The sequence below is a fragment of the Pleurodeles waltl genome, chromosome 1_1, assembly GCF_031143425.1.
Source record: "Pleurodeles waltl isolate 20211129_DDA chromosome 1_1, aPleWal1.hap1.20221129, whole genome shotgun sequence".
NCBI lineage: Eukaryota > Metazoa > Chordata > Amphibia > Caudata > Salamandridae > Pleurodeles > Pleurodeles waltl.
In genome coordinates this window covers 828,435,628-828,458,763 of record NC_090436.1, presented here as the reverse complement: position 1 = coordinate 828,458,763, position 23,136 = coordinate 828,435,628, and the positions used below count along the sequence as shown (strand labels likewise).

At 46.7% G+C, this 23,136-nt stretch overlaps 1 protein-coding gene across 1 annotated transcript in view; it reads right to left on the bottom strand.

Moving 5' to 3' along the window:
• SMC5 (structural maintenance of chromosomes 5) overlaps positions 1-23,136 on the bottom strand; it is a 647,363-nt gene that overhangs the window by 184,089 nt on the left and 440,138 nt on the right. The window contains exons 19-20 of the mRNA XM_069228845.1: positions 12,127-12,222; positions 11,716-11,820 (exon numbers count right to left, since the gene is read on the bottom strand). Coding sequence (XP_069084946.1) covers positions 11,716-11,820; positions 12,127-12,222 — 201 coding nt within the window. The remainder of the gene's footprint in view (positions 1-11,715; positions 11,821-12,126; positions 12,223-23,136) is intronic.

The following is a 23,136-nucleotide window of genomic DNA, read 5'->3' as shown; positions in this document are numbered from 1 at the left end:
TTGGTCACCTAGCCAGGTAAGCACCTATCAGGAGGGGGCTCTAACGTCACCTGCCCGGCCACTCAGATGCTCCCAGAGTTTCCTGCCAACCTTGGAAACAAGATGGCAGAACCCAGGGACCCTCTTCTGGAGGAGCTCTGAGCACCAACCCAGGGGTGGTGATGGACAGGGGAGTGGTCACTCCCCTTTCCATTGTCCAGTTTCGTGCCAGAGCAGGGACTAGGGGTCCCTGAACTAGTTTATATACAGAGGGCACAAATGTACCTTTCAAAACATACCAGTGGCTTGGGGAGGCTCCCACTCCCCAAGCCAGTCCCGCTTATTTCCAAAGGGAGGGGGTGTTACCTCTATCTCCCAAAGAAAACCCTTTGTTCTGCCTTCCTGAGCTTGATCAGATCAAGCAGCAGGAGGGCAGAAACCTGTCTGAGGGGTGGCAGCAGCTTGGGCTGCCCTGAAAACTCTGCAAGACTGGTGGTAGCAATGCTGGGAGTCCTATAAGGAGCCCCCAGAGAGCAGGGAATCATGATTGCAACAGTATTGGGGTATGATTCCGGCATGTTTGATACCAAACATGCTGAGGTTCGGAGTTACCATTATGTAGCTGGACATAGGGAGTGACCTATGTCTAGTACATGTGTAAAATGGTGTCCCGCACTCACAAAGTTGAGGAAAATGGGACTGGAGTTTGTAGGGCACATCTGCTAGTGCAGGGGTGTCCTCGTACAAAGATACCTGCTCCTTGCCCTCTGGGCTGAGAGGGCCTACCATAAAGGTGACTTACAGTGACCTGGTGCAGTGACCTGTAGTGAAAACGGGTACATGCACCAGTTTCACGCAGACGGCAATGGCAGGCCTGCAGAACCCTTTGCATGGGCTTCCTATGGGTGGCAGAATAACTGCTGCAGCCCATTGGGATCCCCTGGTACCTAGGTACCATATACTAGGGACTTAAATGGAGAGGGCCAGTATGCCAACCGTGGGTAGAAAAAGGTACAGTTCCCAAGTTAGTAGGGGAACAGCATAATCACTGGGGTCCTGGTTAGCAGGATCCCAGGGAACAAAGTCAAATACACTGACAACAGGCAGAAAATGGGGGTAACCATGCCAAGAAAGAGGGCAGTTTCCTCCAACCACTCAAAAGGGCAAACAAATCAATAATGTCCAGACTAAGTTCAAGTCCCATTGGGGCATAATGATGAGTTTTGGAGGAAACACTTGTTGTGGTCCTTTTAGAAACAGAGTCACAACAGGTGACGTCACCTGGGAGGGCAGGTCTGGCAAACGAACAAACAGATACAGCCAAAAGATACACTTCAATGGTGCCCAAAGCAAAGCCTTGGCAGGCTAAAGAATGAATAAATCATATCTTGGGCAAAGGTGCAGAAAGAGGAACAACATTTATGGTAAAACACCAAGCCATACATTTGTCTCAATGGCAGGTGTATACTGTCTTGGTTGAGGGCCACCAGGCTGCCGGAAAGACATCACAGACTGCTGCAGGGAGGACAAAAGCTGCCAAATGCCACAGTTCAATCTCCATGCATGAAAGCGGATTGTGCACAGGTTTAGGTGCAGGACATTACCCTGTTGCTATGATAGTAGACGCTCTAGAAGGGGCAGTATGATTGGAGGACTAAGGCTCATGCTCAGGAGTTTGGGATACAATTCACTCCCTGCCCAACCTGGAGCCATAAGAATGACTTGGGCCCTGTTGATCTTGATCTTCTTGGGACCTCTGGGCAGGAGTGGTACCAGCAGAAAGGTGTACAGGAGGCGTGAGCTTTACTCAAGATGAAAAAGGTCTTTGAGCGAGAGTTTCCTTGGAAATACCAATGTGCAGAAATGCTGATGTTGCATTCTCAGTGGAGGCGAACACATCTAACCAAGTTGCTCCCCAATCTCTGTAGAGATCTTGCACTGGCTCTGGATGGAGACACCATTCGTGATCCATTAGGCAACGATGGCTGAGTTTGTCAACTCTGACAGTCAGAGAGTAAGAACATTAGTCTTCACCTCCGCAGTAGGAGGTTCTCAGTCCAGTACTTCTGCCACACTCCGCATAATGACAGCGAAGGTAGCACATTCTTTGGGGGTGGGGCCAGGAGGAGAAACAAGGCCATTGTGTTCAAAATAGGCAAGTACAATCCTCCTTGAGCATCAGCATCAATGCTAAGCTAACCAGTTAAGTGAGTGATGCTGGAACCAAAGTTGGCACCAGAGTCAGTGCTGAACCTGAAGCAGGTTCGAGGGGCACACACGGCAGAAGGTGGACCCACTAGAGGAAGTTCAACTGAAGGCTTCTGAGGATCCTTGGGGCCCACAGCATGGCCTTCATAAATGCCTACACCTGCTGTAGAAACTAAAAACACAACCTGCCTCCGAAAACGCTTTATCTCGGGTTTATAAAATGCAAATATAATTGGTTCACAGGAACAGATGTTAAATCTACAAATGTAAATGATGAAGGTTTGAGGTATATGCATTATTGAATACAACATCCAGATATGATCATTGGTTGAGTAACTTGAGGAAAAACTACGTTGATCAATATTGGCACTGTGCAAGGCTGACTGTATTGTAGAATGGTAAATTAAGTAATTTGTGTATAGTGGGATTGAAAGGAGGTAGCTATTTATATATATTTCTTTCTTTGCATGTGGGGGTGAGATAGGTTTTATAAAAGTTTATGTTGATATCATTGGTTTTGAAATTGTCTACTGATTCTCTAAATAAACAAAAGAAATAGAGATATTTCCAGTACATAAAGATTGTTTGATACTGTATTTCATTCTTCAACTATCTTTAGAGCATGTGTTTGGTTGCAGGGTTGTGTTTTACCCTGTTCCACTCCAATACCTGTCTATAGCCTATATTCCAGCTGCTGTGTCATCGTCGACAGAATTGGAAATTCAGGGTGCACCTGGACTACGTATGGAGATGGGGAAAGATACCAGGTGGAATGCTGGCCCCCCTGCTGGAGTTCAAGAATGTCAGGGAGGTGCCAATTCCCAGTTAGATTTCTTATTCTCCTTTTTGGAAATACCAGGAAACTTCAACTGTGATGAAGATCTACTATGGGAATATCTTTGGGAAAGGTTACAGGGCCTTTTTTTTTTTTTCTTTCGACTTCAACTACTGTCAGCATGGAGTCTTCCAATGTTTGATGATGTAAAACTTTGACACTCAGTTCGCAGGCTTATCTGTGGTGCAGGTTCCACAGTCCCTGGAGTCCTGTTCCAACCCCAGGCACCAGTGAGATAACTTGTGAGGATCGGCACAGACATTTGTTCGCAACAGACCTTGCATAGAATAAACTCTGTTATTTTTGGAAGGCGATATCTTCAATTGCACACTGAAAAAATGTAGAATATTTTGTCAAGAAAAGCGTTGAAATACTAAGGAATAGCTCTGGATCCATGTATGAAGGTGAGGAAAAAAGGGAACTGAACTTAGCGGGCTAGGGTGGAGCTTATACACAGTTCCACAGGTAACATCCAGAGAAGAATAGTGTTGGTGCTTGTGTTGCAAGATGCAAATACCAGCGTGCAGGATTACTGCTTTAAAGTTTTCTGAATCAGAGGTTAAAAGTATCCATCAGAATGGCCTGCAACTCCAACAGGTAAACCACCGGAGGCCAGTCCTCTCCCAGAAGACCTCCCCAACCCATCTGTCACCACTGTCAGCTCTCGGTGGGGCAGTAAGAAGGGTAAACCACTGGCCAAAAGAGGTCAAGTAGCCTCCACTGAAGATCTTTTGAGGTTGCAGCCAAAACTGGATGGAATCGGACAGATTCCCTTGGGGCTTGTCTCACTGAGGCTGCAGATACCACTGCAGAGCTTGCATATGCCAGTTGGCAGGGTTGACAAGAGCAGGATGAACAAGGTCAATAGGTCAAGAAGCCTTCGACTAACCTCAATGAAATCAAGATGGGGGTTGAAACACTGGGATCAAAGCCAGAATATCCTGGACTCGCTAATCTGGTGGGAAGGCAAACAATGCAGTTTCCAGGATAGGTATGAGGAAAGGGAGATTCTGTGTGATTTCTGTGAACTGATGACAAACCCCAATGATGTCAGAAGATTCACCATCATCCGCAGTATATCCACATGGTGAACCAACCATCAAAAGTCAGGTGATGAGGTAGGGGATGACTGTTATACCCAACCTCCAAAGGCATGTTGCAACCACCAACACCAGAGGAGCAATGGTGAGGCAGAAGGGGAGCACGGTAAGCTGAAAATGCTACTGACCCACGCTGGTCTGTGGACGTGCAGGAAGGGAACATAAAAATATGTGTCCTGTAGGTCCAATGCTACATTCCTGGATCCAGGGCAGATAGGACCTGCAACAGCATGAGCATCTTTAAGTTGTCCTTCTGCAAGAAGAAACTGAGGTCAGATATCTAAAGTAGGATGAATGTAACCCCTTTTTTTGGCACTAGGACATAGCAGGGGTAACACCCAGTTCTTATTTCTGAGGCCGTGGCTCGCTCTCAAAAAAGCCTGTACTTTCTGCAGCAAAAAAGTAGTCCTCTGAAAGTCACTCTGAATTGGGTGGAAGAGGTGGTAGGTCAGAAATGAATGGCAGTGAAGTATCCCAGTCAAACTATCTGCAGGGCCACCCACCTGTCTGGTGTTATGGTCTGCCTCCCTCCGAGTGGTTAAGTGCTGGTAGGAGCAAACGAAAGAGCCTTGGAGGCTGCTTCTAGAGGGGTGGAGGACTGGGAGATTCGCTGCCCCAGTGGCCCTTAATATTAACTCAACCCAAAAGAAGTGGGGTGCCTGCTGCTCATGTGGTAGGTCTTGCCTTTAAGCAAAGCCCTGGTGATGCCATGAAAGGGCCAGAACTGTTGGGGATACTGCCTGGCAGGTGTGGAGAAATTGAGGGAGAATGCTGTGGCTCGGCTTTCTTCGAAGCACTCTAGTGCCAAACAGGTGAGACTAATCAAAATGCAGGAGTGACGTTTGAAAGTCACTTGAGATTCCAATGGATCTCTTGTAGGCATGGTGCTGAAGCTGCTCTTTCTAAGCACTCAATAGCGGTGTGGGAGTGGGAGTGTGTGTGGGAGTGTGGGGAGTGAGTGTGTGGAGTGTGAGAGAGTGTGTGTGAGAGAGAGAGAGTGTGTGTGTGTGTGTGTGTGTGTGAGAGTGAGTGAGTGAAAGTGTGCGTGTGTGTGAGAGAGAGTGCGAGAGAGACTGTGTGTGTGTGTTTGTGTGAGTGTGTGTGAGAGTATGAGAGAGTAAGTGTGTGTGTGAGTGTGGGTGAGTGTGAGAGAATTTGTGTGTGTGTGAGTGTGTGTGTGTGTGTGTGAGTGTTGGCAGCTTTGGCTCTGGTTGAATAAGCCCAAAGACCTGCAAGAAGCACTTTTTTGGCCAGCGCATAATATTATCTATGCCAAAGACGATCCCATATAAAGTTCACTTCTGGACAGCCTTTGTTTTTCAGCTCTTTTTCGTGCTTAAAGTAAAAACTAAGAGCTCTTTTATGGCCCAATTGGAGAAGCCTCTCTCCCCCCTATAGAGGTGAGGAGGAGCCAAACAAAATCAGCACAAGTGATGAGCTGTCCCACATGAAAGTGTACCACTTTAGGGAAAAACAAAGTGTTTGCAGCACCAATTTGTTCAGGAAAAGGGTGATGTACGGAAGCTGCGCTGACCATGCCTGCAGCTCACTGACAGGGGCACTGAAATAACTAAAATGAGAAATAACATCTTGATGGACATCAGTCGCAGAGCAATGTGCATGGAATCAAAGGGTATGCACAATGAGAACATAAGGACCAATATAATGTCCTATAGAGGCATACTGAAGGATGGAGGGGGAACCTAAATCTAAGATCCCCCCCCCCAAAAACAAAGTGGTAATGTGACTAATAAAGGTTAGAAAGGGAAATGCAGTAAGGCCAAAAGGGCTGATAAATAATCTTCAGCTGTGGCAACCGCAAAGCTATGGTGTGAGAGAGACAGCACAGACAGCAAAACATCAGACATGACCACTAACTTGACAGTATCTGCACCAGGCCACAAACATTGTCCAACAGCCAGAATATAAAGATTTGGTAGAGCTGCACCTATCTAGAAGAATAACATACACTATTCAGCAGGCAAATCGAATCTGCTCAGTTGGTGATGTTCAATCTGCACACACTGTTATAGGTTGTAGAGATTCAGGTGCAAGGCCCTGCCCTGTTGATGAAACAGGCAGTCCTTCCGAAAAGGTATCTGGATCAGAGCCCAGTCTTTCCTGATCTTCTTGAGAGCTTGAGGCAAGAGAAGCAGAGATGGGGAGGCCTTTAGGAGGCTGGTGTCCCACTGCAGGTGGCATGTGTCTCTGCTGGGAACTTCATGTCTGAAACTCCAGTGCACTGCCACTCTGCCTAGAGTGCCCAGCACTCTGCCTAGTGAGTGGGTCGTGCCCAGTCCGCAATGGATGGTGAACTTTGCTGCGTCTCTGTATGAAAACGCTCCTTTTTGGCAGGTTACCCCCACTTTTTGCCTGATACATGCGATTTCAACTTGAAGTGCACTGGCTTCCTGCTAACCCGGTTCCCAGTGCCAGATCTCTTTCTTAAAATTGTACAGTCCCCAATTGGCACAACCTTTAGCACCCTCTGTAATTCCCTAGTACATAATAGCTAGGATACTAAAGAAGGTCCCGTAAGGGCTGCAGCATGAATTGTGCCACCCAAAAAGATCCCTCACCGAACACACACAGTGCTGCCATCACAAACAGCGTGTCCTAGTGCAGACAAACGTGAAAACCTGACCTGTCCTACATCCCTATGGCATATATTTGTAAGTCATCCTTACAGAAGGCCTTATAGCCTAATGCAGGGCACATTATACCACCTGCTAAGACATCTCTGCATGAGCACATATGCCTCTGCTCTGTCTGTCTATTTCTGGACATAGTAAGTGGACAGGGAGGCCATTTTAAATACATGTGCTGGACACTGGTCAATAAGAGTTCCCAGCTACATGACAGCTGCTGGTCCCTAACCACGAGGAGCATCTTTGTACACCAAGCCCACATCTCTAACCACTCTGCATCCGAGCTGCCTGGCGCAGGTACCAAAGAACTGGCTGTGCCCCCTGCTACAAGACCCCATGCAACCAAAGTCCCCGTATGGGAGCCCTCGGACTTGTCTCCATGTCTCCCTGGGCAGCCTGTTTACAGATGGCCCCCCTTCACCACTGATCGCCCAGCTACAACCTCAACAGCACCCTGCTCTAGGTGGAATCCGGGCTGCTCCTGACGAACTACTTGTAGTACTTTGGACCTTGGCCCCCTAACAACTTCAAATCCTGAAGATGAACCCCTGAAACCGACAATTTTTATGCATCACTGATTTTTCCTTCCATAGCACTGCATTGTGAGTAAAAGCACAGAGAGAAGAACATTTTACATACATGTGAAAGTTGATAACAAAAACAGTACTTACTCCGTAACAAAGTTTTTGGTTTCAAAATATATATTTTCTAATTTGGTCTCGGATTTATTCCTTGAATGTGTGTCTCATTTATTGCTCCTGTGTGTACAACAAATGCTTAGCACTGCCCTCTGATAAGCCTAACTGCTTGCGCACACTACCACAAAAAAGAGCGTTGGTATCATTTACTTTTGCCTCTGTAAACCAATTGGGGATCCACTGGACTCTGCACAGTGTACTTCTTTTTAGTGCACCATGTAGAAAGTCAGCTTCCTACACTCTCCCATTGGCAACAGCCTGAGAGAGTACAGACTGGGCCCCCTCCGGGACCTGTGGTAGCACTTTCGCAACTGTATCCCACACAGTCCTGGAGTAACGGCCCAAAAGGCATGCAGTGTTCATGCACCACAATGCTAGGTTGGTGGGAGGAAAAAAATCTTCCTAAGAGTATCCAAACCTTTGGATTTGCTATCTGGGGTGTGTGGAAGGAAACGCATCCTGGGAAGCAGAGGCTTGGACACCCAAGCTCTCAGGGGTGGGGTGATGTGTCTGAAAGCTCAGGTCCTTTGGAGCGGGGGTGATGGCAGCAGACAATTGTCCTGTTCACAGGAGCTCCTGTGCAGAGTTTGGACCAGGTACACGGTAGGACATCTGTGAGGGCTTCATTAAAGGGGAGCATAAGTTTTGAGGAGGAAGCTCCAGGTTGAAGCACCTCTGTCAGGAGGTTAGTCCAGATAGCCACAGATCGCCGCCCACTGGGTGCCCATGATGGGCTGCTGGGGTGAAGTGGGATGACTCAACCTCTGGATGCCAGACCCACAGAGTCTGTGGCTACCACATCCTCAGCGATGCAGATACTGGAACGCATGAGCTGCACAGTGGTTGGGGGGGTATAGTCATGGCTGGAAGGGGGGTATAGTCATGGCTGGAAACCCCTTCTGTGGCCACAAAAGGAGCCAGGGGTGCATGGGGGTGTCAAGGGGCCATGGAAAAGCCCAAGGACCTGGCCTTAGCCCTGTTGTCCTCAAAGTGCTCTAGGGCTGAATCTGCCTTGTCCACAAAGAGAGTCTTGGACTTCCCCCAAAAAAAGTCAGTCATCCTCAACCAGACATGGCATTATAAAGGGTATTTTCGGTGAAACCCCTCTGCCCAGTGTCTCGTCGTGTCTAGCCCACATCTAATTGTGAACTTAGCTGCATCCTACTGTCGGTAACATCCATGGAGAGTACGGGGCAGGCCTTCTCCAGGACCGCTGGCAACACCTATGCAACAGTATCTCACAGTGTGTGGGAATAGTGGCCCAAAAGGCATGTGGTGTTCACGGACTGCAGTGCCAGACTAGGGTAAGAAAACATCTTCTTCCCTAAAGTGTTCAGCCTCTCGGATTCCGGATCTGGTGGTGTGGTTGTGAATGTGCAAGGATTTATGTTGGAGGTGAAGGCTCCCAAACTCCCCCTGTAAGGATGTTGTGGGAGGAAGTATAGGTCCCCTGAACCGGGGTGGTGGTGGTTGACAATCGCCCTGTTCACAGGAGCCCCTGTGCTGGGGTTGGACCAGGTCTCAAGCAGGACATCCGTAAGTGCCTCATTAAAAGGTAGAAGTGGTTCTGAAGGGTACACTCCTGGCTGAATCACTTCTGTCAAGACATTTGTCTTGACTGCCACAGAGGATAGAATGAGGTTCAGGGCCTCGGCTGCTCTCTCCACCACCACTGCGAAGGATGCTCCGTCCTCCGTAACCACAGTAGGGGGTGAAAGCATGCCAGTATCAGCAGACGTTTGGAGCCCACTTGCCTCACCCAGATCTGCACACCAGTTCATAGCGTCATAAGGCTGTTATTCCTCAGGGTCCAGCAACCCCTCCCATTCCTTCATGAGTCCTAGTTTAATAGAATAGGAAGGCAATGTTCCATTTGGTATTGGAGTCCGCATTGGACGAGGCCCCTCCAAACCCTTTGTCGGAATCGGGGATTAGAATGGGGACGGGGAGTCAGTAAGTGCCAGAAGCATTCAGACCGGCGCCAGGAAGATCAAGTTGGCACGACCAAAATCAGCTAAGATCCACGAACTGATCCAAGGAGCCTGACTGAAGCCGGATCTGTGGTTGTGGAACCATGAGGGACCCCTGTCCTGGAGCTTGAGGGATCGCTCTCTTATGGCCTTCGGGTTCATGGCACGGCAATTGGCGCAGGCCTTCATGTCATGGTCATGCTCAAGGCTCCAGTGGCAAACAAGATGTAGTTCCTCAATGGCATTAATCAGTGACAGGAGCCACAGGGTTTGACGCTGGCCCTCCTCGATAACATCCTAACAAAAGAAAAAACCTCAAAAAGACATTGGCAAAAGACAAAAAAGTTCAGTCAAAAAATGACTATGGGGTAGCTCTTCCCAGATCTGCACTGACTGGCACAGATAAAAAATGTGATGTCAGTGCGTGGAGGTGAAGCCTATATAAGCACCACACACGTCACTTCTGGCACGGACGACACCAACGACGCCACGCCATTTATTGGCGCACAGGGGTACTGCTCACAATTTTTTTTCCAGATCCAGTCTGATGTCTGGGGATAATTCTAAGGTAAGGAAGCTGCAGCTAGAAGCCTTTTCCAGATATTAGTATTAGCTAGTGTATGCTAACAAGACTATTACTTATACTTTCCGCTATCGTCCATTGGTCCCTAGATTTAAGGGAGTAAGATTGGTGACCTCTCCCTTAGATTACAAGATTCCTCAATATGGAAGACTCTTCCTCTTATGAAAAATCGTAATGCCTTCAGGAAAGGCATAAAAACTAATCTTTTTCCCTAACCACCAATTTTGTCACATTAAGGAGTACTCTGCTTTGTTGGGGCCAGAGAAGGCTTTTACTGTTAGCGCATTATATAAAGCTTGCTTAAATTCAGTACAGTTATTGCTCGTCTTGCTTTGGTGTGGCTGTCCCAGTGCCACAGGTAAGCCTACGATGATATCAGCGGAAAGGCATGAGCCACTTTCAGAATTCTGAAAAGGTAATCATTTAAGAAAGTCAAGCATGCTAGCCTTAGAAGAATGTCAAGCTGCATTAACCATGACAGATTTTGAACTGTAAACTTTTTGCTAGTCATAGATCCCTTCAGGGGCTCACTAGACCACGCTGCTATATAATGATCTACTGGGCTCAAAAAGGGAAATGTGGAGGAAGGAAGCATACTGTGAGAAAGGATGTGTGGAGAGAGAGGGATGTGTGGAGAGAGAGGGATACGAACCTTTCCAATTATAAGACGACATTTCAAAATGCAGGTCCAATGTGAAATGTTTCCATTTATGCGACTGAAGAGATAATTTGGAGGGTCATTGCAGGAAGGCTGTTTGTTGTAATAAAGATATGCAAATTACGGGTTTAAAACCATCAAGCAGGGGTTACTAAATAGCTATACACAAGTTTCCGAACCAACAGGGCTCAGAGCTATCAGCTCTACAGACTATGCCTCCCTCCTTGCAATGCATGGACACATTGATCACAGGCAACACGATACCAAACACAATCACAGAGCAGCATAACCGTAAAGAGGAAATGTTTCTCGGGGCTGCCCCACAATGTCAACCTTTTCAACAAGCAACGGCTGAGGGAGGCTAACAGAAAGCCGCCAGTGACTGAAGGAGGCTGACACAAGGATCCTCTGAAGGCTTTAATGACTGATGCTGAACAACTAGAAATTAGATCAAAGAAAATTAATCACATACTTAAGAAATGTGTTGTACTGTAAGAATCTACTAACGCTGAGAACTCTCGAACAAGCGAATTAGGTGTGGAGGGAGTACCAACTCTGAGAGGGGGCGGGGGTCGCTAAAATGTTTATGGAGCGCACGTTAGAGTAAAGAGACTCAGGGAATGCTAGTTCAGTGCCTGTGGATATTCCAAACAGTGAATTTCGGGAAAGAACTATTTATTAGATAAATAAGATAAAAATGTTTACCACCAGCAATGTTTCATTAGCCTTTTTGCAGCCCAATTGCTTCTATGGTTTTATGTGTGGTCTTCAAAATGTCTATTTTTTGACAATGTAAAGATGTGTAGTTAATGTATGTAGAGGGGTTTACTAATCAAAGGGCTGCTGAACAAATAACTCGCAATGATACAGAACTCCGTTTTCCCATAGCAATCAGACTAAAGGCCTACTGTGACACTAACAAAAAGCTTGGTTTGAAGTGGTTAGAACAGTTTATTATGTATTCTTTCTCACAGTCTCTGCAAAGGTGTGTGAACCGCAATAAAATCGACCTTGGATATTGACCATAGTCGGTTACCTGGGTAATATTCTGCCTGTAGTTTTCCAACTCGGTTTTCTTTTGATTTAATTCCTCTGTCAGCTGGGAGATTTCCTGTGTTCTTTTTGTATATTCATCAACAACCTAATGGCAACAGAACATATACACAGATGTCAACTCATAAAAGGGTACAAAAATAAACAAAGGCAGTGCTTTAATAAGGATGGAGAAACTGCATTTAACTACAAATTCTACAACATAAATTTAAAACTTTTACGTGGGGTTTATACAATCTTATCATCAACAGTACAGACTGTTCCTTCTGAAGAACCTACTTAAAATTCTAATGAGAGTCAGAATCTGGCATTTACAGCACATTGTTCATACTGACAAGCATGGTATAACCAAAATCTCAAAACATGGTGTGGGAGGTGGGAAAAAAGAGCATACTGAAGCATTGAGGCCAGTGAAACAGGAAGCTCTTGATTTCTCTTCATTTAGTAATGCATCTATTTCATCCAGCGTGTTCGGGAGTGCTTGGAAAGCCTACAAGAGAAAAAAAACATGCGTCATTGAAAAGGACATTTAGAAATTATATTCGCCCTCTTTCCAGCCCCTTTAATAATGCATATGAAACAGCACCCTTCACAGAAAGCTGGGGGTTAAAAAATTAATTGGCAAACAGAAATCCACCCCTTACTGGATCTCAAACTTTGCAGCACAATGAAACAATTTTCAACAGTTTTTTTGTGACAAAGAAAAGATCTATGTTTTTTCTCTTGCCCATCAAACTGAAGGGGACACGTCAGCAGTGGGCAATGAGACGATTATTTTTAAACAGCAAAAGGTCTGCACCATTTAATCAAACAGTAGCTACTGTTCAATTTTAAAAAACATAATTACGTGTTCTGTTTTCACTGTCATGAGAACTTGGGAAAAGCTGCCGTGTAACAGACTACACATTGGCAAACGTTATGATGAAATATGAAGCCATTCCTAGATCGTGTTTTTTTTCAGCACACAATATAATTGTAGCACAAAGCCTCATAAAGTCCCTAAAAAATGTATAAACCTTATAAATTACTATTAACAGAATTAATGGATCTCTAACTTTCGACTTCAAGAGGATAAAAGGCTAAGATGCCATTTCTGCAATCTGCACTTGTTGCCTGAAGAATACATCAGGTGTAAGCGGCTCCAAGCCAGCCTATCCACTGCTTTCCTAGCTCACTGAATCTGCAGGCACATACATTCGCTGTGCAGCCACACCCTTCAATGTGGTTCCTAGCACACCGCCTTGACCTCAACCTAAATCTGAAACTTTGCTTGAAGTGTGTCATGCGTTTACCAAGGAAGGTGACGTGCCCTCTGCAGCAAAGTTGATGGGAGAGAGAGAGAATAAATACACACACACACACGTATATGTGTGTGTACACATTTTGTCACAAAAAAAGGTTACAGTGATGTCACAGGTGAACATTTCAGTGACAATGTAATGTTTTAAACAAAAAAAAAACCAAAACACTGAAATTCACTAGTCATAGTTATCTCTAGTAACTTTAACTCAAGTGCCAACCCGGGGAGGTGACGGGCAGGAGCAATCACAGTTTCTCAGCCCGTAAGAGCACGGGCAAGAAAACAAATATCTGCCGCCACCCAGTGGTAGCAGTATTGCATCTCCCGTCCAGTGAGAGTAGACAACTCCCTACCAGCGCTCCTGTGTCCTGGGAGTGGGTTTCCTGGCACACAGTTAATGGAGGCAGGTCCCTTGGGATGGGGTCCCCAAAGGCCATACCTTCCCTCACCTTAATGTAGCGGGCCGAGAGGATGAGGGTTCCTGTGGCCGCGATCAGCTCGGGGAGGGAGCTGCGCCTCATCTCTTTAATTAATGTATCTGTGCCCCAGGCAATAGGGTGCCTGGTGACCTTTATAGGCTCAGGGAGAGGGGCCCCACTCAAGCCCCTCTCCCTGAATTATAACAAAAAAATAATAGGGCAGGCATTTTTTAGGGGGATGCGATCCCACAGGAATCAGGGGAGGCGAAGGGGACTCCCTCACAAAGGCTAGGTGAGCAGGGTATTCCTATCCCTCCTCCTTATTTCTTCTTCTTTCATTTTTTTTCAAATAACATGACAGGAGACCAAGTCCCCAAGTCCTGTAATAAATGTAGCAACATTTTTCTTCATGTGGCTGGCAGCCAATCAGAGCACTCGTGTCTCCTGTGGGAGCAAACTGGTCCAAGGGGGGAAAAAAGCACCCTGGGCCAATCAGGACACTTTTTTTTTTAAACTGGGTCTGAGGGAGACTTGAGAGAGTCCTTTGAACTCAACCATCCAGATTTACAAATATTTTTGAGATGCAGATTAACCCCAAATCACAAAACACACACTTTCGGGACTGAGAGCTAGCTTCCTGCCAAATTTGGTTTAATTGTGTACAGTAGTCTTTGCAGTAGCTCCGATTTTTTTTTTTTTTTTTTAAAAAGGCTATTTTCTTTTGCAGATTTAAAGGCATTTGTTCATTTTTAGTTTCTTGCAGGATTTAGAATGGAACCTTTCTGGCTCCTGGAGGACTCAGTATCAGTGTGATGTAATTGTTAGAATAGAATGTAATGAAAACTTGGTTTAGAATGTTGGAGTTCACTGGTAAACATAGAAGAATAAAGACGAGGTTGGGAAAGACACTAAAAATGGTGACAAGAAAGGGGATAAGTAACCTGAAGAAGAAAGTGCTCTTTGGAGAGTATGCCTTGGTCCAAGCAAAGTGCTTGTGTGTGCACGTGTGCCTTCATTGAAGTGCTGAGTCGAGATTTAACGTATGTGATTTCAAATCGCAACTCCAGCCAGTGTGAATGGAAAGAGAGCTTCACGGAAAAGTATACATACGCATCGTTAGTCAAGAAACCAAGATCCTACAAAAAAGTAGTGCTGCCAAGCAAAATAAAGTTAAACAATATAAGAACTGTTAATGCTGAATTTGGATTCAACCAGGTTTACAAATGCAATTTAAGACAGTTATCAGATGTCAAATAGTGGTGAAAGGCAGAGATCAACAAGGTGTAAAACAATACAAACTGAAGTGTAACAAAAATAAAATAGATTGTTTACTGAGCCCGAAAGACAGAGACATCATACCCCAGTTGATGGTTGCCCCAAAAGAAGTGCACGGGCTGTGCTATAGAAGTGGTCCATATTTACAGCAGCCAGGACCGTGGCAGAAGGCCGTCCTGCCAATGGATCCCATCAAGGACAACCCCAAGGCTGGCCCATAACAGGGCAGGGCTGGAGCATCAATGGAACGGATCTTGATTATCAGGCAGAGAGGCCAGGGAAAGCTCTGATCCCGATGTCAGTAAGTTCCACACTGGCCTACAATGCTGCCGCCTTCCTCAAACCACCATTTGACACAGCTAAAATGCAGAATACTGGCGATAGATGGACTGCATGGATAGAGGCATTTGAAGATTTCATGGATGCACCTGGAGAGACTGACAACATGAAGATTATCACATATCTCTTCAAATATCAGAAGTCATAAACAAAATGCAGAGAACTGATGAAGTCACATACAGTCAGATTAAGAATGAATTGAAACTCAAGTTTAATCCAGTACCAAACGTCAACTATAAACAATATGTTTTCAGTCACGAACGTCAAAGCGTTGGTGGAACAATCAATGAATTAATGTTAAGACCCAACACACTCAAACATTGTAAGTACAATTAATTTAATGAGGAAGAGGCCATGCAGCTTAGAGTGATTATTGGATGCTTATAGGATTAATTCAGACAACAAATGTTAAGAGAACCTTAGTCTGGAGCGAGTGTTGATGGCTGCCAGAGCTGAGGAATGTGTTGAGACAAGCTGCTGACATGGAGGCTTGAGGAGCACAGAGTGAGTCAGTTGTGTGCGAAAAGTAATTCGAAACAAAAGACTGAAGGACACAAAGTGAGGTCTACACGCAAAAAGAAGTTGTGCTTCAGGTGTGGATTTGCGTCTCAACAAGAAGAAAAGTGTCTGTCCACTGGTCAGAGATACAAAGGCTGTGGTAAAGAAAACAATTTTTGACTACTATAAAAGAAAAGGAAAAAGTGTGCCATAACGAAGACAAAATGGTCACCAGAAAATTCCAGAAGCAACCTTCGATGCATGATGGCAAAGTCAAGTGGCGACATCAGTTGAAGCAAATAGATACTAAATGAAGTTGATTGTCATCTAAATCTTCGTCAAACAGTTTGTCTGCCTCAAAAATAAATGATAAGGGAAGAAAGTAATTGTGCCATGTCAATACTCACCTAAAGAAATCGTGCATGTTGGACTGTTAGCTTGCGAGGAGAAAAGTCAGCCAAAGAAAAGTGGACATGTCAAAGTAACTAAATCATACCGCCATCAGGCCGCCTCTGCGGCCAGGACACCGCCGGCCACATTAGGAGTTTACTGTAGGGCCGATGGACGGAAACAGCATTTCTGCCTGCTGGACCTGCTATGAACAGGGCCTTAACATTGACGCCGGCTCGTAATCGATCGCGCTTTCCAATGCCCGTAATTTGGGCAGAAAAGCATGATGCCAAGTGCATGGGCAGCGCAGGGGCCTGCAGCACCTCCTTTCCACCGGCCTTTGCATGGCAGGCCTACCGCCATGCAAAGGCTGGCGGAAAGGGGACTCGTAATCCCCAGGGCAGCGCCACCCTGGTGGATTACAACCATCGAAAAAGCCGGCCGATGACTGGCAGCAACCTGGCAGTGCCAGCGGTCTGACCGTGGTGCCTTCGTCACAGTCATAATGTCGTGGACAGACCGCCACTTTGGCAGCAGTCAGACGTGACCCTACATAATGAGGCCCCCAATGTCCAAAGATTACATTAAAAATAAATGGCTATTCAATACCTTCTATTATCAATAGTGGTGCCTCAATAAATATAATGCCTGAAGAAAAGTACAATGAACTGTCACCATCACTGTGGCTCATGCCATCAAAGATCAAAGTTTACACATGGGCTGCATCAACACCCATGAAGAGTGAAAGTTCGTTTACAGCAACAGTGAAACATAAGGAAACAAAAGTACAAGCACCAATCCATGTGCTTCAAGGTACAGGGGCAAGTGACTGTTTGCTGAGTTTCAATACAGCTGCTGACATGGGACTGATTTCAGTAAATTACAACATGAATGCTCATCACAAAATAGTAAGTCAATTCTCTTAATCGTTTCATGGTTTAGGAAAGTTAAAGACTACGAAAGTAAAACTGAATATTAATGAGGATGTCTGCCCTGGTCCTCAGAGATAGACAAGTTGGTTTTCAGTTACTGAAAGCTGTTGAAAAACAACTTGAATCCTTACTTAAGCATAACATTGTTGAACGTTCCCATGGTCCAAAGCCGTGGGTTTGTCCCATTGTAGTAATGGCTAAAAGGGACCATGAAAGAGCTGTCCACATATGAGCTGATATGCGCCAGGAGAAAAAAGAGAATGAATGAGAGCAACACCCATTGAATCCCACACTGCTGACATGATCACGCAATTAAATGGTGCCAAAATGTTCTCTCATCTCGATCAGAATAAAGGGTATCATCAACTACAACTAGAAGAAAGCTGCAGATATTTTACAACCTTTGCTACACATGTTGGTTTGTTTAGATATAAGAGACTTAGGGGGTTATTCTAACTTTGGAGGAGTGTTAATCCGTCCCAAAAATGACGGTAAAGTGACGGATATACCACCAGCCGTATTACGAGTTCCATAGGATATAATGGACTCGTAATACGGCTGGTGGTAAATCCGTCACTTTTCCGTCACTTTTGGGACGGATTAACACCTCCTCCAAAGTTAGAATAACCCCCTAAGTTTTGGTGTGCCAGTGGCTGCAGAACCTTTACAAGACGTCATACGATGCATCATATAACCTGATGTGAATGTATTTAACTAGAAGGGTGACATTCTGGTTTTTAGAGCTACACAGAAAGACCATGACAGAACTCTCACACAAGTATGTCAATTACTCAAGGATGCAGGTTTGACATTAAAAGTAGACAAACCTGACATTCTTTGGCCACATCTTTTCTGATGGGGGCATGATGACTGATCCTGCAAAAGTCCAAGAGTGCAGATTCCTTACCTTTGGATTCTCCCCTTGGTTCAGACTGGATCCAGAAGATTTTTGTGAGCAGTACCCCTGCATACTGTTAGGTGTCATCAATCAGCTTAGTTGGCAGGTGCACGTGTCACAAATTATGTTGCAGTTCCTATGTAGGCATCACCTAGGAATGCCAATGTCAGTTTCTTTTCACTATTTTCCATGCCAGAAGCCCAGAGCCATGAAGAATACTGACTACTGGTGTGTCAAAACTAAGGCCCTGAAAGAAGTGTCCCTGCCCTTAGAAATCAGTTCACAGAGCCAGGAGGATGGGTGGGTCGGAAAGTAATCTGCAGCTTGATATAGTCTCTACCAGATAAGGCGTTACCGAAGGCAAGTAACTTGTCCATCCGAAGGAGACTTCTAGCTGGAGACTCCATATCTCTGAAAAGATACCCAAACAATACCATGCCCGGAGGTGGGTCTGCAAATCAATTTCAAACAAAAATGTCCTGCAGGATCGAAAGGGCAAAGTGCTCATCCCAACAGACTTGACTGTCCAGGCAGTAGTGTTTTGGAAGTGTGTGCAGAAATACCCACGTTTCCTCGTGACACATACAGGGCCAAAACTCGGCTGGCTAATGCAGTGGTGGCAGCTTTAGCTCGGGTAGAATGAGAGCGCAAATCATCCAGGGCTTGATCTTCTGGCCAATGCATAGCAGATATTCATGCAGAGTACGACTCATCTGGAAATAGTCAACTTCTGCACAGCCTGGCTACTCTTCGCACCCACAAATCCCACAAACAGTTGGTCATCCACCTGGAACTCTTTTATATGGTCAAGATAGAATGCCAACACTCTTTTTAAATGCAGAAGGCTGGCTCCCTTTATGTGTACACCTATGGTGTGGCACCCTATACTGAGTCTAGGCAACCCTTAGAGTGTTTAGGGGTCCAGATAGCAAAGCTTCTCTAGGGGGTAGCTGTGGTGAGCAGCTAAAGCTTATCTAGGAGGAGTGTAAAGCACTTGCAATACCACAATAGACAGTCAGTACCCATTCACAACAAAGAACCACACCAGTCTGCAAAAATAAATGTTTCTTTATTACAACACTAAAGCTATATTAACATTGGTATATCTCCACCTGGAAATATCAACACACAAAAATATACACTCAGCAACAAGCAGGAAAAGAATAAAAATACACAGGACCCTATGGTCCTTCCGTGTTAGTATCCCAGGGGCTGGGAGGGGAGTAAGAAATCACCAGAGATAAGTACTAGAAATCCCACAGGCGCCTGGGTGCAGAGCTGTTATCGAGCCGGGTGTCCCATAGACTAACACAGGACCGTCACATTGGATTTTTATGGATTCCCAGAGGACCCAGAGGAAACCAGTTGGCACACAGAAGGTTGGAGAGTGCCTCCACCTGTGGATACCCAGAAGACCAGAGTACCTACACCAGGGAGCCCAGGTGCATAGGGGTGAAGTTGCTTCGGAAACCCTTGTTGAAGTTAATGGAAGCCTCGGTCGTCTGGCTGCTGTCGCGACCTGTGGACCAGGCCAGTGGAACCAAAAGGTGGATTCCAGATGTGAAAAACCTGGAGAAAAAAAAGGGGACAATGTCCAGACCACTCAAAGATGTTTAGGCGGTGCTGGTAGGCAACACCCACCCTCTTGGAGGTGCAATTTCTACAGGAAGGTGAAAGAAGAGAAGTTCAGCTGTGGAGTACAGGATGCTGCAGGAGATTCTTGGAGTCACCCACGAGCTGTCCAACATCAGTCACCAGATTGCAGAAGGGTCCGTGGCCAGCAGGACAACCAATAAGCCTTGGCAAAAGCAAACAGCAGTTGCGATGAAGTTTGCAGATTTTGGAGCAAGGTCCTAATGACTCAACCTTTTGGGGGAGGCAGAGTCAGGGCATGAAGGAAGTCAGAGAACCCCCGAAACGAGTGACCTACTGGCAGCAGGCACAAGGATACACAGTGAGGCCTCAGCACCACAGCAAAACAGGGTTCCCATGTCACAGGAGCTGCAGAGTGGAAGCTGAATCTGGAATTGCAGAGTGCTGTAGGCTGGGGCTTCCGGGAACTCGAAGATCTTCTTAGAGGAAGAGCCAAGAGGCCTTGGCAAGAGCAACAGTCGCGGTGCACAGCGGGTTCCGTTCCAGTGGATGCAGCAGCGAGGGTCCACCATCTCCCAAGTTGGTCAGAAGACAAGTTGAGCCCTGAAAGGACCACCGAACCACCACCTGTGAGCAGAGCTTTTACACGGTCTGTGGGACAGCAGGATCCACCAGCTGGTCATTGTTAACTTGAGGTGCCTGGTGATGCAGGGGAGTGACTCGGTCATTCCAAGGAGATTCCTTCTTGCTTCTTGGATGCAGGCAGAGTCCTTGTGACCCTGGAGGATGAACAGCCACAGATGCTGCAGAAATCTTGCTGGAAACACAATGTTGCAGTGGTAGCTCTCCCAACAGGATACAGTCTTGTTTCAATTCCAAAAGCAGACCAGCAGCAGGTCCGGAGGCCAGGAGCAGAAGATGTCTTGCAGAAAGTTCCTTGTACTGTCTTGCTCGACGAATCTGAGGACCCACCCTAAGGGGAGCCCTTTAGTAACCTTAAAAGGGGGTTGGTCACTCTCTGAAGTGACTCATCTATCAGAGGGGGTCAGGGATGTCAGCTGGCCTAACCTGTCAAATGCTTCCAGGGGCGTCTGCCCACCTTGTTTCCAAGATGGCAGAATCAACCGGCCCCCTGGCAGAGCTCTGTGCACCTCCTCCTAGGGGAGGAGCCGGACAGGGGGGAGATCACTCCCCTGTCCTTTGGGCAGTTTTGCACCAGAGTGGGAACCGGGAGTTCCTGAACTGGCGCAAACCGGATTATGCAAGGAGGGCACCAAATGTGCCCCTCAAAGCAGTCTGATGGCGCTCAGAGGCCACCCCACCCCAGCCCTTAGAAACCTGATACACGCGGAAGTGGTCACACCTCTCCCTTGCAGGAAATCCTTTGTTCTGCCTTCCGCTGCTTGAGCTAGGCTCATCAGCAGGAGGAAAGACCAGTTTCTGGGGTCGGCAGCAGCGTGGGCTGGCAGCCAGAACTTGTAAGGCTGCACAAGCAGAACTGGGGGCTCCTCTAAGGAACCACCAGAGTACATGGTATCATGCAACTAAAACAGTGTAGTTGCACGATTCCAACATGTTCGATATCAAACATGCCTCGGTTGCAAGAAGCCATTATGTAGTTGGACCACTCGTGTTGACCAGTGTCCACTGCATACCTTAAGACGGGTTCCGCACATTTACAAAGCCCAGGGATTAGAGTCTGGGATTTGTAGGGTTACCCTGCTCATGCAGGGGTACCCTCACACTTACGGATATGCATACTGCCCTTGGGCTGAAGGGTCTACCAGAGGGGTGACTTACAGTGTCTAAGTGCAGTGACCATGATATAAGGCAAGCCTTATATCTATAGTGAAAGGTGCATGCACCATTTCACGCAGGCTGCAATGCCAGGCCTGCAGACACAGTTTGCATGGGCTCCCATGAGTGAAACAATACATGCGCTGCAGCCCCAGGTGGTCCCCTGGTGTACCAATGTCCTGGGTACCTAAGTACCATATACTAAGGACTTACATGGGTGCATCAGTATCAGTATGCATCAGTATGTCAACTGTGGGTATAAAGTTTTACCAGCAAACAAATTTAGAGAAGAGAGCACAGGCAATGGGCCCTGATTAGCAGGATCCCCAGTGCACTACAATCTAACCAAACTGGCACTAGGCAAAACGTGTGGGTTAACCATGTCAGAAAGTTGCTAGTTTCCTACACAGGCAGTGGAGCCTCTCCTCTTCCTTAGAAGGATGTAGGGGTACATAAAAAGTAGGCAATGTGATGGATCGGCCTACATGAAAGGGTGTGAACAATTTTTGACAGAAAAGAGGCCTAATGTAGTAAAGTACCCACTCTTTGGCATGTTTACCCCACATTTTTGCCTGCTGTCATTATGCTTTGACTGGTTTCACTGGGATCCTGCTAACCAGGACCCCAGTGATTGTGCTCTCTCCCTCTAAATTTGGTTGCCTAAGACTTAGCACACCCAGCAATTGGTGCCCCCTTAGAAGTCCCTAGTATATGGTACTTAGGTACCCAGGGCATTGGGGCACCAGGGGTTCCCCATGGGCTGCAGCATGTATTATGCCACCCACGAGAGCCCATGCCAAATGCGTCTGCAGGCCTGACTTTGCAGACTGCGTGAACAGGTGCATGCACCTTTTCATCACAGGTCACTGCACAAGGTTGTTGTAAGTCTCCCCTAAAGTAGGCCTTCTTAGCCCAGAGGGCAGGGTGCAAGTCCCTGTGTGTGAGGCACCGATGCATGAGCAGAGGTGCCCCTACGAACTCCATTTCCATTACTCTGGACTTCGTAAGTGCAGGGAAACCATTTTACCTGTGTACTGGACACAGGTACATCAGTAAAGCGTGTCCCGCTACAGAATGGTAACTCTGAACCTGGGCATGTTTGGTATCAGATATGCTGGAATCATACCCCAATACTTTTGCCAGTATTTTGTAGGACTCCATTCACTTTGGGGGCTCCTTTGAGGACACTCAGTATTGCTCCTACCAGTCTACTGGGGTTTTCTGGGCAGCCTGCTGCTTGACCAGCTCAGACAGAGGAAGGCAGAACAAAGGCTTTCCTGTGGGAGAGGGAGGTTAACACCCTCTCCGCTGGAAATAGGTGTTACAAGGCTTGGGAGGGGTAGCCTCCCCAAGCCACCAGTTTGCTTTGAAGGGCACATTTGGTGCTCTCCTTGCATAAACCGGTTTGCACCAGTCCAGGGACCCCCGGTCCCTGCTCTGATGCAAAGCTGAACAAAGGAAAGGGGAGTGACCACTCCCCTGTCCATCACCACCCCAGGGGAGGAGCCCAGAGCTCCTCTAGGTGGCCACTTGATTCTGCCATCTTGAATCCAAGATGAGTAGAGGTCCCTGGGAGCACCTGAGTAACCAAGTCAGGCAGGTGACCTCACAGCCCCCTCCTGATAGGTGGTCACCCTGCTGGTGACCAATCCCCCTTCCTGTGCTATTTAGGGTCTCCCTCTTGGGTGGGTCCTCAGATTCGACGTGCAAGATTCCACCAGGACTTCTCTGCATAGTTTACTTCATCTTCTGGCCACTGGAACCGCAATTGAACTCTTCAGGAACCAACAATCTGCAACTTCAGCAATGACTGTGCTTTGCAAAATTGTTTCTCCGGCTCCTTCCAGCAACTGCAACATTTCCCCGGCTGTGCTTCCTCCGAGGTCAATGAGACATCAGCCTGCACCTAGAAGAAAGAATGAATCTCCCTTGGAGTGAAGGAGTCACACCCTTGCATCTGCAG